The following is a 16,449-nucleotide window of genomic DNA, read 5'->3' on the forward strand; positions in this document are numbered from 1 at the left end:
TTACAAAAAAAATAAAATATTTTACATCTTGAATGTTTCATGTCCTTTCTATGCGGTCCTCTCGGCTCTAAGGAATGTGACACCAATATGCTTGATTTTCTAAATTTGTTTACGTTGCAGCCTTTTATATTAACTGGGGCCCCTTGCTTCAAATAAATATTGTGTCCAAATGTAAAATGAAGAAAGACTACACAAGCAACAGATATTGTTGATGTTCATACTTCAATTAAACATTTATTTGATGCAATAATTTGCAAAAGAGAATACAGGAGACAAAACTGCACAGCATACATGAGATGATTACATTGGGAAAGGGCAACGTAAGACAATATAAAGCTCAGGTTGAACTTGTTTGTGTGGAGGACAGCCACTAGAACGGAGGACTTTGCTAGTATAATGGGTCTGACCCTCGACGTCCTTCACCTGGAACCACACTGAACTTGGCGTCCTTGATACTGATTGGACTGGTAGTTTCTCTTAGTCTTAGTACCTCTATTTGACAGGTCAGTGCCAATGAAAGATAAAGATAAAGAAATTGGGCTCAAGATAATAAAACCACTGAGTAGACTTTGGGGTAGTGGTGGTCTAGTGGATAGTGAGTTGGACTTGTGATCGGAAGGTTGTGAGTTCGAATCCCGCCTGAAGCCACACCACTACTAGTGTGCCCTTGAGTAAGGCACTTAGCCCTCAGTTACTCCAGGGGGAATGTCCCTGTAATTCGTAATTGTAAGTCGCTTTGGATAAAGGCGTCTGCTAAATGGCAAAATTTACTTTAGAATAAATGCTTGGACCCGTCTATATAGTGGTGGGTCCAGACCAATTATTACAAAGTGAAACTACACAACTCACAATTCAGTTTGGTTCCAGGCTGAAACATAACACTTACATAACTGTATTTTAGATTTGCTTTGTCCAAAACACCAAAGACTGCATACAACACCTGGGTTACAACACCTATCAGTTGAAAAGTAATGCACTCACTCATTCAGTCAAGAATAAACACCTCATATACGCTCCCATGCAGTTTATGGCGACATTGAACGAATAGGTTGTCATCAGGCTAACCTGGGTTACAACAGCAGTTCCATATGGAGACTATGGGCTATATTTTCACTGCGTAAAAGTATTAGTGCAAACACAGGCGCTGGCTTATTGTCGTGAACACGCCCCTGTGTACTGCTACTCCCCCCGTCCCACAAGCTAGACAGCTCGGCAGTATTATCTTCACCTGTTACTGCCGACACAAATTGCAGATATGCCTGTGTTTGGACATGCGTACCTATTACATCGGCTGAAAATAGAGTGGAAACCACACTTCCGTACCCCAGTAGAGAGACGTGAAACAACACAGTGTAGTGTCCACTAGCTGTCATTACCGTTAGAGCGATGCTGCACAGGGAGACTGCCCCTGTCATCTCTAATTATAAGTCGCTTTGGATAAAAGCGTCTGCTAAACTGGTTAAAATGTAACATCATGTAACATCACAAACAAAACAACTCCAGTGATCAAGGTAATGCAAAAGGTATTCCCAAAGATGTTTCAACTCAATACTAAAATAAAACTCAATACTGTAAGTCATAGCAATTAAATATCACAGCTGGTAAATTATTAGGACAAAATAAAACAGTTACATCTCTAAAACATGGGTTCTAATACTGGCAGTCAATAGTTCTCAGTAAACACTTTTGGATTCTTTCTAGAATAAAAGGGCAACATAAAGATATTATATAGTTTGGGGGGTTTGCCTAAAACTGTTCTGAAATGTCTTGGGAATTGGGTACAATTCTGTTAAAATTAATGATGATCCAAAATTAAAAACACTTGCATCTAACATTGTAAAAATATTCTCTTACACGTAAATACATGGAATCAATTGTTCAGCTGGACTGAGGTCAGGGCAGGTCTCTGCTGCCTTAAGTGTGTCTTCGGACCAGCTCTGACTGACAAGTCTGCCTTAGTCCTCCAGTTTGACGTACGTGTGTGTGTGTGTGTGTGTGTGTGTGTGTGTGTGTGTGTGTGTGTGTGTGTGTGTGTGTGTGTGTGTGCGAGTCTGTGAGTGTCTGATTGTCCAGGTCCGTTCCTTCCTTCCTTCCTTCAGTTACTACAACTGAACAGTTCCCTCCCCCATCCAGAGGAGTCAGTCTCTGCTGTGATTGGCTGGCCTGGCAGCGTGACATCGTCAGCCCTCCAACTGCCACTGCTGGATCTGGGAGCCGTCACAGATGGCCATGTTGACGTATCCCTTGGGGCTGCTGGGGTCGACCACGGCAAGGCACTGACCCACAGAGACCTGGTACAGACGGTTACTCTTCTAGAGGGAGAGGGAGACACGTATACATGTGTTCAATCAAGGAGAACAAGGGGTTAGAGGTCAGTGGAGGGTGTAGTATGTCAGGGTGTAGGGTATGGTATGAAAGGGTGTAGTAAGGTATGGTATGAAAGGGTGTAGGGTGTGGTATTTAAGGGTGTGGGGTGTAAGGGCGTAGTAGAGTAGAGGTGTAGTATGTAAGGGTGTAGTAGAGTAGAGGTGTAGTGTGTAAGGGCGTAGTAGAGTAGAGGTGTAGTGTGTAAGGGCGTAGTAGAGTAGAGGTGTAGTATGTAAGGGTGTAGAGTATAGGTGTAGTATGTAGTGGTGTAGGGGTTGTGGTGTGACTCACCCCTAGGGTCCACTGCTGCGAGCCTCCAGAGCCGTGACACTTCATGAGGTGCGGCGGGTCGGTGGAGCGGACCTCCGACATGTCCAGACACAACAACCCTGCCAGGATCAGCTCGTGTTCCTCGTCGTAGGACCACTCCTACAGGGAGGGAGACAACACGGGCATTCATCCAGCACAGTAGAAATGGCATCTGGAAATGACGTGTGTGTGTGGGGTGTGTGTGGTGTGTGTGTGGGGTGTGTGTGTGTGGTGTGTGTGTGGGGTGTGTGTGTGGTGTGTGTGTGGGGTGTGTGTGTGGTGTGTGTGTGGGGTGTGTGTGGGGTGTGTGTGTGGGGTGTGTGGGGTGTGTGTGTGGGGTGTGTGTGTGGGGTGTGTGTGTGGTGTGTGTGTGGTGTGTGTGTGGGGTGTGTGTGTGGGGTGTGTGTGTGGGGTGTGTGTGTGGGGTGTGTGTGTGGGGTGTGTGTGGGGTGTGTGTGTGGGGTGTGTGTGTGGTGTGTGTGTGGTTTGTGTGTGGTTTGTGTGTGGGGTGTGTGGGGTGTGTGTGGGGTGTGTGGGGTGTGTGTGGGGTGTGTGTGTGGGGTGTGTGTGTGGGGTGTGTGTGTGGTGTGTGTGTGGGGTGTGTGTGTGTGGTGTGTGTGTGGGGTGTGTGTGGGGTGTGTGGCTCTTCTTTTTACCTAGTTATGGAGTAACATAATTGTATGGAAATGCATCACAAACAAGACTAGAAACAGTTAGGACAGAGGGGACTATACCTGTTCAGGGTCGTGGGCATCACAGGCCTTGACCACCACAGTGCCACCCTTCTGGCTGGGACGTCCCTGTGCCACCAAACACTTGTCTACCTGGAGGTTACGCAGCTGAGAGAATGAGAGAGAGAGAATGACTGTCAACTAACTGATAAAGTATTCTAATTCTAAATTCTACATTTTAATTCTATTCTAATACCTGTACCTTTATGTTATATACAGTATACTCAATGCAGAGTACACAAGGCATGTCTGTAGTTGACCTGAAGTCTATGACCTTATTTGACTGTGGTTACTGATAGACTGTATGCAGACATCAGAACCACACGACTCTAAGACAGACAGACAGACAGACTGACTGACTGACTGACTATTACTGAGACCATACTGTCCCCTATCCACTGGAAATGGAACCATCAACCTCGGAGGACGCAGAACAGACGTCGATGATGTTAATGATGATGGACGATGTTCGTTTTGGAAAAACAAACCGTTTATTACCATCACGAAATGGTAGTGATTGGCAGCTGACAACACACATCTCCATTGGCGAAAAAACAAAAACAATTTCAAGACATTTGAGGCAGCACAGTTCTGAGGATATGAATGAGTGGGATCGAGGGGGACAGCAGAGGATCACGGAGGTTTGCAGTAGTAGTAGTCAGGGGGGGGGGTCTTACCCTCCCTCTCTGCAGTACTTTGGGCCTGCGGAGCCCCTTGTTGACAAACAGTGGTTGCTGCTTGTGGTTGCTATGCGGCAGCTGCATCTCCGGGTAGATGTTGTCCAGGTACCACTTGAACGGCCGGCACTGGAGCTGCCTCCGCAACGCCTGGCGCTCGCTGATGTCCCCGTAGGCGCGCTCCCGCAGCTCCGGACGCAGCGCAAAGTACTGCTCCTGATTGGACACGACACGGACAGGAAGCAGAGGCTGTCGTCAACGATATGGATTCACAAGGCAATAGGCTAGGTGCACGATCTCCACTACTTCCTGAAAGGCACCTTGCATGAACATATCCTGTCTCACTCTATTGGTTTAATTGATTAATCAGCTGTGCGGTAAACTGTTGGAACACAGTGCACAGCTGATTAATCAATTAAACCAATAGAGTGAGACAGGATATGTTCATGCAAGGTGCCTTTCAGGAAGTAGTGGAGATCGTGCACCTAGCCTATTTGCGTTTTGAACAGTCTTACTGAAGATATGCCGAAGTTACCTTGTAGTCATCCATCCATACGTGGGCCAAGCGCAGGGAATTGTGGGCCATCGTGTCCTGACCCCCAGGTGAGCCGTAGGGCCGGCGTTTACGGAAGATATGACCCACCCTGGAGCACGGGATGATGAGGAGCTGGCCCCCGCACATCCATATCTAAAGAGATCATTTAGCTGTTAGTTTGGCTTTTTGAGCGCTTTTTTTTCCATACTCACTGTTTCTGTCAGTCCTAATTACTGAATTGATGTTTAAAGGCGGCAAAATAGACTCGAAATGGGCAAAATGGATTGAGTACAAGAAGGAGGAACAAGTGTAACATTAAAAAGACACCATTAATATGGAACTTATGTATGATAATGCTGAGTAAATGAGAGGAAGCCCACGTCACATTATTATTATTTTATTGTTATTTAGTTTTTCCTTTACCCTATTGTTTTTTCAGTGAATTGATGAGTGTTATTGTTGTTGTGAAGTTGTGATTTTTTGTATTTGCAGAAAAGTTAATAAAATTTAAGTTACAAAAAAAAAGGCTGCAAAATAAATGTTAGAAACATTATCGATTGGCAAACGTCGCTCTGCTCTGTCATGCTCTCTTTGCTTGCACATGAGAGAGTATCAGATCAACTGAAAGCATTAAAAATACCCAACAGACGACGACGACAACAGCAACAACAACATCTGGCTCATTTCTGGAAATATATATTCTATAAAGGCAGGTGCAGTGAATACAGTTGTTGATAGTAACTAATATGGTGAATGAGCAGTCTCTCTCTCTCTCTCTCTCTCTCTCTCTCTCTCTCTCTCTCTCTCCACTTTTCTTAACACGGTTGTCTCCTCTCCTGCAATTTTGTTGTGAGATCGAGAGCAAACCAAGAGGCATGAAATGCCACTGCAGTATACCTATACTTATATATGTAAGGGTGTATAATTATAGTATAATATAAACGTATACTGCACCCTAAATATGAATATGTGTGCGTGTGTGTGTGTGTGTGTGTGTGTGTGTGTGTGTGTCTCTCTCTCTCTTTACCCTAAAGGAGATCTCCAGGTTCTCCCCGCCCCAGATGTCCATGCCGCTGTCATATTGGCCAAGCTCGTTGAAGTACCCCCTGTCCATGGCGAATAGACCCCCAGCCATGGTGGGAGACCTGGAGAGGAGGAGGGAGGTAAACATATTAGTACCCCCCTGTCCATGGTGGGAGACTTGCAGCTATATTATTTAATTGTAATACATGGAATGGAATAAGGAATGGTATCAAACACACTTCCTCCGATTTCCACCTCCACCAGCCTACCCTGGCCAGCGCGCACCAGGACAGAAACTACCAGCACGATCTGAGTTTCTATTGTAACTCGACCTCGTAGGATTTGCATCTTTGCATCTTTGATGCTACATTAGAAACGGAGGGGGGGGGGCGAGCTTAGCTGGCGTAGCGGGTTAAGCGCTGACCATGTAACCGCAGGGTCCCCGGTTCGAATCCGGCTGGGGACATATCCTGCATGTCATCCCTCCTCTCTCTCTCTCTCACCCATCCTTCCTGTCTAAATCTTCACTGTATCTGTCAAATAAGATGGAAAAATATGAGTGTGACTGCCCCACTCAGAAAAGATTACTTGAGGGGGAGGGAGAGAGAGAGAGAAAGAGAGAAAAGATGCAACACTACATCATGTGTCCTTTCTTATGTTTCTGCAGGCTGGGTGGCCATTATAGGTCACTACAATCAATCGGTCACGTTCAGATCAATCTAATCAAACTGAGCCTCAGATCTAGAAATCCTGAAATGTACTGGAATTTCCTATCAATTTCCTATAAAATGAAATGTAAAAAAATCCCGCACCAGAGTACCAGTGTACTAAAGCGGTAGAATGACAGTTCAATCGTTTTTTTAGACTCGGATCTATTCATACAACAAGGGACACAGCACTGTGGCATTTCGAAGAGAGCGCCTCAGCCGACGTTGGACCCGTGACGGCCGTACGTCACGACTTAACAACCGAATATGCTTGGATGGCAATCCTACAGTTCTTCTATCCAGCCCATAGCTGCCCTACTCTTTTTTAACAAGTTATTTTTTTCTGAGTGGGTCAGTCCCACTCAGTTTTTCATTTTATTGGACAGATGTAGTGAAGAGGGACAGGAAAGTATGGAGAAGAAGGGAGAGACTAGAGGGCATGTCAGCAGGGCATGGGCAGGAGTCGAACCCATGCCGACATGGGCATATGTGTGCACTGTAGACCGCGGCACTAGACCACTGGACCACCCCAGGCCACAGCTGCCCTACTCTAACGGGACTGCTGGGATTCACCATCAGCCCGGTATTTCCACATGGACCTACGAGCAGCACCGTGTTAGTGGTTGCTACGGTTACACTAGTTGGTTACCTGATGGGGCCTATCGCTCCGTCCGGGCCGTTGAGCTCGGAGGAGGGGACGGGGTCCCATTTGAAGTGCAGCCCCCAGTTGAAGCCGCCCCTGACGATGGGGGAGGGGCTGTACACCAGCGTGTCGGCGCTGATGATGTCGATGACCGGACACACCACCGCCCGCCGGTCCCGCTGGATGGGCGCCAACAGTGGCTGCAGCCAGGCGTCGTTCACCTCGCAGTGGCTGTCGAGGAACACCAGCACCTCGCCTAGGAGAGGAGAGACGGTTAAATACACCTCGCCTAGGAGAGGAGAGAGTTAAATACACCTCTCCTGAGAGAAGAGAGTTAAATACACCTCCCCTGAGAGAAGAGAGTTAAATACACCTCCCCTGAGAGAAGAGAGTTAAATACACCTCCCCTGAGAGAAGAGAGTTAAATACACCTCCCCTGAGAGAAGAGAGTTAAATACACCTCCCCTGAGAGAAGAGAGTTAAATACACACCTCCCTTGAGAGAAGAGAGTTAAATACACACCTCCCCTGAGAGAAGAGAGTTAAATACACCTTAGGTTAGGGTTAGGGTTATTAGGAGTCTCTTGTCTTGGATGTATGGGTCTGACCTGTGGCGTGTGAGGCCCCGATCATCCTCCCTCTGATCAGTCCCTCTCTCTTCTTGTTCCGGACCACCTTCACTCTGCCCTGGAGGTGCTGCTGCACATAGCTGTCCAAGTCCTCCTTCAGGTCCGCTGTAGGAAGGGGGGGGGGGGGCGACAGACAAGAAGGACTTTAGACTAGGGCTTCATATTCCAAAAAGATTCCGTGTCAAATGAACATGCCAGGTTGGAGAGGATGAACTGTTGCACCACACCACAGTCCACATTAGCTGACTGTTCAGCCAGAGGTGGATGGGGTCCCTCTGGAGGTCCCTCTCAAGGTTTCTTCCTCCCAGGGAGTTTTTCCTCGTCACTGTGGCCTATAGTTTTTCCTTGGCTTACTTTTGGGGGTCTATTGTTTGGTGTTAGATCCTATTGTTTGTATTGTTTTTACTGTTTAGTATATGTTTTTGTTGTGAAGCGCTTTGTGACATTTGTCATTTGATCGTAAGGAAGCGCATTTTATGGGGAGAGCTGTGTGAGGAGATGTCTAGTTTGGGATAGGCAGTCTAGGTAGAGGGGGACTTCCACATTGAATTAATTAATTTATGCACTAGACTAGACGATATTGGCAACACTATCTGTTGGTTCTGTTGTGTTTTTGTGCTCTGTAGAACAGACTCGATGGGGGTTCACAAACCGGGTCACGGCTGTTGTTTTGGTTTGGTAATGAAGTAGCCTATATTCTGACTCTGAGTTTTACCGATAGTCATTAGGCATTAAGGCAGGGATAGAGGATTTTGTCGCTGCTCCATGTGAGGAGTTTTTGGATTGTTGTACTAAAGATCAGCTTCTGAAAATTGCAGACGAGTATGAACCTGATCCAAGTGGTCTTCGTGAAAAACGTAAAGGAAATATAAAGGCTATGGTTATATTGCTGTTGGTATGTGTGTAAATCTGGCTCTAACAGAGCCTCCCCAACCATTGACCTCACCGCATGTCACTGACACACACTGACACACACCTCTTTCACGATAGCTGAGATTGCAAAACAATAGCCAACCACTTTTTTTCTGCAACTAGGTTGCACGCATATACACACATTCAATAGCATGCTTGGCCATGTAATGCTTTGCTCAGTGACCCAGAACTAATCTGAGAGCATACAGGCAATGCTGAAGTGAACAGTGTTAATTAACCTCCTAATCTCGTCTCCAGGCTATTACGCACAGCGCACACCCACAACGACTCAAACCTGGCCAAGCACTAGGAGCGGGGTGCTGACTGAGGTAAAGCCGATGGCTATGGGAGCGCAAGGTCTCTCCCGATCTTTCTATTGTTTTTTTTGTTTTTTTAAGTTATTTTAAAAAGTAGTCCCACTCATATTTTTCATTTTTATTGACAGTTACAGTGACGATTTAGACAGGAAGGATGGGTGAGAGAGAGAGGAGGGATGACATGCAGGATATGTCCCCGGCTGGAATCGAACCGGGAACCCTGCGGTTACATGGCTTAACCCACTACGCCACCTAAGCACCCCGATCTTTCTATTGTTAATGAAGGCCAAGTCTGGACGCTCGGTTCACCAGTACCACCTTCCGAGCTTTCGGGGGGCAGAAGTGTGGGAACGAGATGAATTGTACTACAAAGCGATGTCCGATCCAGGTGAACAATTAAACTTAATTTAACTGAGGCGGTTTGAAACCATGCTCATGTGTTGAGGGAACTTGCCAAGAGATCCTGAAGAACTGTGTTAGCTATATTCTCCTGCAAAGTGTTTTTTTTATATATAGCTCAGCAGGCTTGTGGTATGTAGACATGGTGGGATTTGAACCCAGTTAGACACGCACCCAGTTCGCTGGTGTCGTCCACCAGTATGATTTCGTGCAGCAGGTAGGCGGGTGTGCGATCCAGCACGCTGTGAACGGTCCGCAGCAGGGCAGAGAACGCCTCGTTGAAGAAGCATATCACCACGCTGGCCGCAGGCAAGGCCATGGGATAGATCCTGTCTCTACACCTAGGGAGAGGAGAGAGAGAGAGAGAGAGAGAGAGAGAGAGAGAGAGAGAGAGAGAGAGAGAGAGAGACAAAGAGACAGAGAGAGATAAGAGAAGGAGAGCGAGAGGGGAGGAAGAGAGAGAGAGGAGAGACAGAAGGGGAGGGAGAAAGGATGGCAAGGGAAGTTTATTTGTATAGCACATTTCATACAACAGGGGCAATTCAAAGTGCTTTACATACATTATTTAAAAATACAGCAAGAGGAGCATAGTAAGAAAATAAAAATGACAATGAATAAAAAGCAAATATAAGAAGTAAATAGATAATACATTTAATAATACATTTAATAAGTAAATAGATAAGACATTGAATAAGAAGAAATATGGTGTTTAACCATAACTGCTATAAAACATGAAGGTTTTTTAGCTTAGATTTAAATATTTTAAGTGTTTGGGCCTGTTTGATTTCTTCAGGGAGTTTGTTCCAGGAGCATGCAACTAATAGTTTTATTGAGTTAATACCAGTGTCTGGTATGTGTATGTTATGTGAATAGCTGCAATGGAAATGTGTTGGATAAAAATATTGTTGATGTGTTGAATACTCATTTCCCCCCCACTGTATATATCTTTGCTCCCTACATCCCCTATCCACCCATATCTGACTGATAACACTCCTCTCCGTGAATACAAACAAAAATGTTGCTGCATCCAAATAGTCCATCAGCCCAATAATGTCCTTAGGACTCAAATTGCCACGTTAACCTATAACCTCTTTATACGCCTAGGCCTTAACTATTGACACCCTAGTCCTAGAATGGCTGCGGTAAGCAGGACACGACTGCCATCTGCCTCTGCTAATGACTGTCCAGAATGTACTGAGTAGACTAGAAAGTTAAAACACAGCCATGTGACGCACAGGACTACTGCATCTGTGCGTGTTAGCCTCAAGGCACTGCCACATCTACGTAGTCATTCCAAGACAGATGGTTCCATATAGCTGTTCCCCTTACCCCCAACCATCACCCCACCCACCTATCCACTCACACACACACACATACAAAATCTATAAATGCCATGTTTTGATATGGGAGAGATTGACATGGTTTCACATTCAGCCTTTGGCTACAGTCGTCCTTGGTGTGAGAACCGGTGAAGTGCTGCAGCATCCGCTGTCCACTTTGATTTCAGTCAATAAACACAGACGTACACAGACGTACACAACTGCCACGCACGCACATGACACGTATATGAGCATGTGTGCGCACTCAGTCAGTCGGTCGGTCGGTCGGTCGCTCACTCACTCACTTGTTATCCCTGGTGTCAGGCAAGTCTCTGTGGTACCCCAGGCGGTTGCTGATGAGGACGTTGAAGGCGTGTTTGTGGTAGCCCATGTCCCGCACCTCTTGGTCCGCCTCATTAAAGATCATACCTGAGGAAACGGTACGAGGAAGAACGGATGGGAATGAGTTGGTCTTTGGAAAAAGAAAGAACACTTTGAGCACCTGATATGATTTCTACTAGTGTGTTATCGTGAACACAGACAAAGTCTGTCTTTGCGTGTGTGTGTGCGTGCGTGAGTGAGTGAGTGTGAATGTGTGTGTGTGTGTGTGTCAGGAATCCATGTGTGGGGTAGCTATTCAGGCTTGACACACAAGGGGTTTAAGTGACATTTTCAAGGGGAGCAAAAACAAATCTGAGGCTGGTTGGTGTAGTGCTTATAGGGTGCGGTGGCAATTCATTGAATGGCAAGTCTATACGCCCTTTTGACATCAAGCTGAATCCATGGTGTTGTAATCGCATCTGTTTCACCCTCTATTTCAGTACATCTAAAGATTTCAGAAACATCCTTTTACCATGAGATAGACTGTATCGAAATTTTTCGATTGATACTCATTTTGGATAAAAAATGTCACTTGCTTCAAGCCCTCACTATTGACGTGGTAACACAGCCTGTGGTCATGACCTCTCTCTCTCTCTCTCTTTCTCTTTCTCTTTCTCTTTCTCACACACACACACACACACACACACACACACACACACACACACATGTTAAAACTTACCCATCTCTGGGGAGAGATCTGCTGCCCTATTGGCTGCTGCAGGGCCTGCCTGGTTAAGCCCCGCCCTCGCAGGGCCCCTGGTGATGCGGGGCTGCAGCCGGAGCGCCCCACCTCCCTGGAAAGGCCCACTCCTGAGGGGGAGGGGCCTGCCAGCCTCCTGTCCCAGATTGAAGTAGAGGAAGAGGAGGACAGACCAGGTGACAGAAGTACACAGGCAGCCATAGCAGAAGTAGCGCAGTGTCACACTGCCCATGGTAGACCAAGCATCCTCACCACGCCATCACCAAGCCCCTGCCAGAGGATACAGGCTTAGTACAGGGCATGGGAGACTGGTGGAGGTACAAATCGGAGGGGCTCATTGTAATGGTTGGAATGGAATGAGGACTGGTTTCAACCACGTGTTTGATAACATCCCTCATTCCCTTCCAACCATTACAATGAGCCCGTCTTTTGATTTCTGCCTCCACCAGCCTTCCTTGATACAGGGTTAAACTTTACTACAGGGTTACTATAACGTTAGGCCCACGGTAGACCTAGCTCCCATCATTACTAAAGTTTTTGTTTACTTCAACGTTTCCGTTTTCTTCCTCTGACCTTGGCCCAGGGTAACAGAGTTAACAGAGCTCTGTAGCTTGCCGTCCCAATGTGGTTCATTTAACTTTCTTCAGAAAATCCCATTGGGATTTTTTCAAATGGGTAAATCCATGCCTATAGCCAACGGACAAAAGAGGATTTCTACACCTACCATCTCAGATTGTTCTGATTTTCTGTAGTTAGAAAGAGATAAGTATTCCTGCAGCATTATTTTGTAGAAATCCCATTTTCACTTTCTTGGACCACGGTCCTACCTGATAATGACTATAAGACAGGTGGAATCCAAACAATCGCCAAGTCACCCACAAACCCTCCAAATCCCTCCATTAGAAGACTGTATCGGCCAGTAGGGTTGGGCGGTAATAAACCGTGTTTTTTGAAAATAGCAACAGTGTCCTTTTCAATACAGTAATTTTTACCGTAAAAATAAATCCTGGGGCTTATAATGGGCACATACACTGTAGGCCTATATATAATAAAACGCCTTAAGAGTGTTTGTCCAGCACCACTGCTGGCAGATGCTATGAAAGTGATGACAGAACAAATGTAAATGTTAAACAACGTAATGTCAAATAAATAACCTGTCAAAAAAGAGATTCAGAAGTGATCATAATCGCGTGTCACGTGACAGCTTCTCCTCAGAAGGGATAATTAGAAAAACAGATGGCGAGCACATGCGAGTTGATCCCTAAAAAAAAAAAGCAACTGCTGCTGCAATTTGGAAGCATTGAAAACATAATTTTTTCTAATCTCTGCGCACTTTGTACATTTTTGAACATCAAATCACCCGGCATTAATCCTTATTTAAATTTAATTTAGAAATGTAACTTACATTTAACTTATCATGAATATGATACGATAGTTTGAGAGCTGTGGGCCCCACATGACTCTGGGCCCTAATGCAGCTGCATTACCTGCATATAGTAGTTATGCCACTGTATTACCTGCATAGTAGTTACACCAGCTGCATTACCTGCATATATGGTAGTTACGCCACTGTTTCTAGCATTATCTGTTGACTGGAATTGTGCTTCCTGGCCTCTCCAACTTCCATTCTGACACTACCTCCTTCAGTACCTCTGCCAGATGTGTGCTGTTCATAAATGGGGCGAGTTTGCAGGACGTGGCTTTGCATGTTCCAGTGGCAGTCGGGTGTGATGTAGTGTGCAGTTACTGTTAAATAATTATCGATGGCCCTAGATGTCCCCCCACCAGTAGTTAGAGCGATAGCAGATGCCTTGGATGGGTCGTGGACAACTATAGTTTATAGTTTGTACTTTGTTATAAAGGGCTGGTATGACTTCCTGGCTGAAATGCGGACGAGAGGGAACAACGTAACAAGGCTCCATTACTTTCAACATGTGTTTAAAACCTGTGTTCTCAACAACGGAGTATGGTCCACTGTTATAAAAACACCTATGGCGTTTGTTATGGCATTGGCCCGGTCTGTATTGTTAGCGAGTGGTTGCTTAAATGCAATGGGGAGCTGGGTTAACACTTCACTCTTTCTTTTTGTACCAGTGATATTTACATTTGGGTGATGCCGTCTCAAATTAGTTAGCTAGTTTGACGTATTGCTGCATAACCGATTGTAGACAATGCCGGCATACAGCTTTGGTCTGATCCACCTGTCTTTGTCCATCATCCTTGTATGTAACTGCAGAACCGTAATGTTCCCAAACCGGAGATTTAAGGGATGCTCGCCATAACGACTGCTAAAACTATTGACTATCTCTCTGTGTGCGTGCGTGCATGCGTACTGGAATACGCTCTGCAAATCTGATCAGCGCTCATGGCATGCCTCTAGTCCAATCAAATGACTTGGTCGCTCAATGACGTTGAACCCAGTGTGAGCAAAATTACAAACGCAGCACCTGAGATACACCTGATCACTTCAAATAAAAATAAAACGTTTTGCACGTGCAGTACAACGCTGTATCGTTCAGTACACACACGAACCGAACCGAACGGCCCGTACCGAAGACTTTCGGTACGAATATGTGAACCGTTACACCCCTAGTAACCACCAAATGAAAGTGTCAGCAGTCGTAATGAAGATGTTAGATTGAGCCAGTGGACTAGACACATGACCCACTATAACCCAGCTGAGCTGTTGACCGCCAGTTTCTCCTATAACACACACACATTGTAAGGACAAAGGTCTTTAGAACAAGGTAAACCATTAACACACCCCTAACCCCCAAATAACCCCAAATAGCTGATGTCAACAATTGAAGCTTTACTCAAGTTAACACCAAAACCATTCAGTAATACGATGATGTGTATGCATTACAGTAGCTGGCTGCCAACTTCGAAACATGCCAAATGAGATAGGCCTACATGTGTAAATGATTCAAACACTGATCTTATCCTGATCTCAAGAGGCACTGGGCAGGTGTCATGCTTTAGCTAAGTGATTATCACAATAAAATAAAGATGCATTAGAAACACAGAATGAGTGAATACAAGGGAAAGGTATGGAGACCTCGGAGTCTCAGGGTAACAGCAGGAGGCAGGCTCGAGTTCCAAATCTCTCACACCCTCCTCCTCCTCCCTGCCCAGGGATATGATAACCAGCATTGAGCCTGGCAACATGATGAGATGATGAACTAATGTGAAATTCAATACATCACCACCACATCATGGACAACTAAGCCATCAGGGAAGGCTGCCAACTTGACCCATTATCTAATGGTATGGCCGATAGCCCTAGCTGTATACCCCCCATCATCCTCTATGGCCAGCCTGTTTCTACCAGTAACTTAAGCAGTAGACATTTTGCAATATTAACACTCCAAATCAAACAGCCTTCCATCCTATAAAGATATAAGCCTAAGCGCAAACACACATACTAAAAAAATTGCTGATCTGGGCCCCATTACAAAAATAATGGGGTCTCACACACACACACACACACACACACACACACACACACACACACACATGATCTGAAATATTAGTGTTAACTATTAACCAGCCAGCTTTTTTAGTCTTTCTTCTTACAATAACCAAGAGTCTGTTGAGTGATGTTGGAGACGGCAATAATATATTAGTAGTGGATGTGGTTGTGCCATAAGTAGGCTCATGTGACATACTGTTGACACACATGTGTTATGACAGAGTGTTGTAGACCTTGAACAATTGTTGTAATAGTAGGCTACAGTGTTTAAAGTATATAGGTTAGTTAGTTGTGGTCCAGGGTTTGTACAGTGTGCAGCATGGAGGTAAGACCCCCAAACCCCTCTGCCCTGCCCTGGCTTGACTTGACTACAACTCTGAGGCTCTAGTAATATACACGCAGGGCTGCCAAGTCTCACGCAATCACCGTGAGACACACGCATTTCAACAATAATTTATACAATACAGGTACATGAGTGCATGTCTTCAGGTTAGGTCTTAAGACGACTTAATTAAGACATCTTGACAGACAAAATGTCTTATTTTGGTTAATTAAGACATCTCAAGACAAGGTGTATGTAGCTGTGCGATTTAAGCTATGCAAAATAGTTCTAATGTTGGGCTATGTTTTTTGCTATAAACAGCAAGGTTACCATTTGATTTACGATATAATAATACACTTAGCTAGCAAACAGCTGGGTTCGAATTAAGGCAATGCAAAACACGACATGGCAATGCATTATGAGTTAACTTAGCATAGCTCTGAAACTAGCTTTCGACAGCCATATTTTTGATAGCTTTCAGCCATATTGGGTCACACACACCCTGGCCTGACCAGCTGAAAGGATCACAGGATCACAGGATCGCCAAGTTAAACAAGCTGGTTGGAGCAAAGCTCACCTTTCTTGCTAAGCTAGATCGCTATATCGGTCAGGTTTAGCTTAGCTTAGTAGTAATGGACCGGGGTGTTCATGAGCATAGCGCCCAGCTATCATCACCCATAGCCACATGAGTCATGTCAACAACAAACATTCGTGATCGTTTCCTAATACGGAAGTTAAACCTACGATGCACTTGGCTTCATGAACATCCCGACGTGTCAAAATCGTTAATTCCTTCTGTATCTCGCCAAACTGCGTCAAGCCACAAGTAGTAAGACCCAAAGTTACACACAGTAACCCCCCGTGACACAGTGTTTCATCCCATGAAATTCCTTGAATTCCTTGTCCATATCCGTGTGCCCATTCACCGAGTACTTTAGTGGCTAAAACCAGCAATCAAGCGGCTATCTAAGTATTTATAGACATAATGTGGGATTGTGGAAACTACC

At 45.4% G+C, this 16,449-nt stretch overlaps 1 protein-coding gene across 3 annotated transcripts; it reads right to left on the minus strand.

The window, feature by feature from the left end:
• Window positions 1-226: 226 nt before the first annotated feature.
• On the minus strand, window positions 227-16,449 carry galnt11 (UDP-N-acetyl-alpha-D-galactosamine:polypeptide N-acetylgalactosaminyltransferase 11 (GalNAc-T11)). 3 transcript variants are annotated; one of them, XM_080542800.1, is made up of 12 exons: window positions 16,187-16,449; window positions 11,628-11,918; window positions 10,873-10,996; window positions 9,423-9,589; window positions 7,600-7,725; window positions 6,999-7,248; window positions 5,647-5,764; window positions 4,620-4,772; window positions 4,085-4,300; window positions 3,411-3,515; window positions 2,659-2,796; window positions 227-2,312 (listed from the first exon to the last, which is right to left on the minus strand). In XM_080542800.1, the coding sequence occupies exons 2-12, from the start codon at window positions 11,878-11,880 to the stop codon at window positions 2,181-2,183; spliced, it is 1,782 nt and encodes a 593-aa protein (XP_080398926.1). In that variant the 5' UTR covers window positions 11,881-11,918; window positions 16,187-16,449; the 3' UTR covers window positions 227-2,180. The 3 variants fall into 3 exon arrangements, with proteins under 3 accessions (XP_080398926.1, XP_080398928.1, XP_080398927.1); XM_080542802.1 differs by having other exon boundaries at window positions 11,628-11,784; window positions 16,187-16,377; XM_080542801.1 differs by lacking the exon at window positions 16,187-16,449 and adding an exon at window positions 16,020-16,156.

This window comes from Nansenia antarctica (assembly GCF_963989245.1).
Source record: "Nansenia antarctica genome assembly, chromosome: 12".
NCBI classification, from domain to species: Eukaryota; Metazoa; Chordata; class Actinopteri; order Argentiniformes; family Microstomatidae; genus Nansenia; species Nansenia antarctica.

Bases quoted from the DNA above. Each gene is read 5' to 3' on its own strand.
- galnt11 (XM_080542800.1), bottom strand. From the start codon at position 11,880: ATGGGCAGTGTGACACTGCGCTACTTCTGCTATGGCTGCCTGTGTACT. The intron at 9,590-10,872 runs GTGAGTGAGTGA...TCCTCTCCCTAG, and splicing joins CCTGACACCAGGGATAACAA to GTGTAGAGACAGGATCTATC. The intron at 7,249-7,599 runs GTCAGACCCATA...CTCCTCTCCTAG, and splicing joins CGGGGCCTCACACGCCACAG to GCGAGGTGCTGGTGTTCCTC.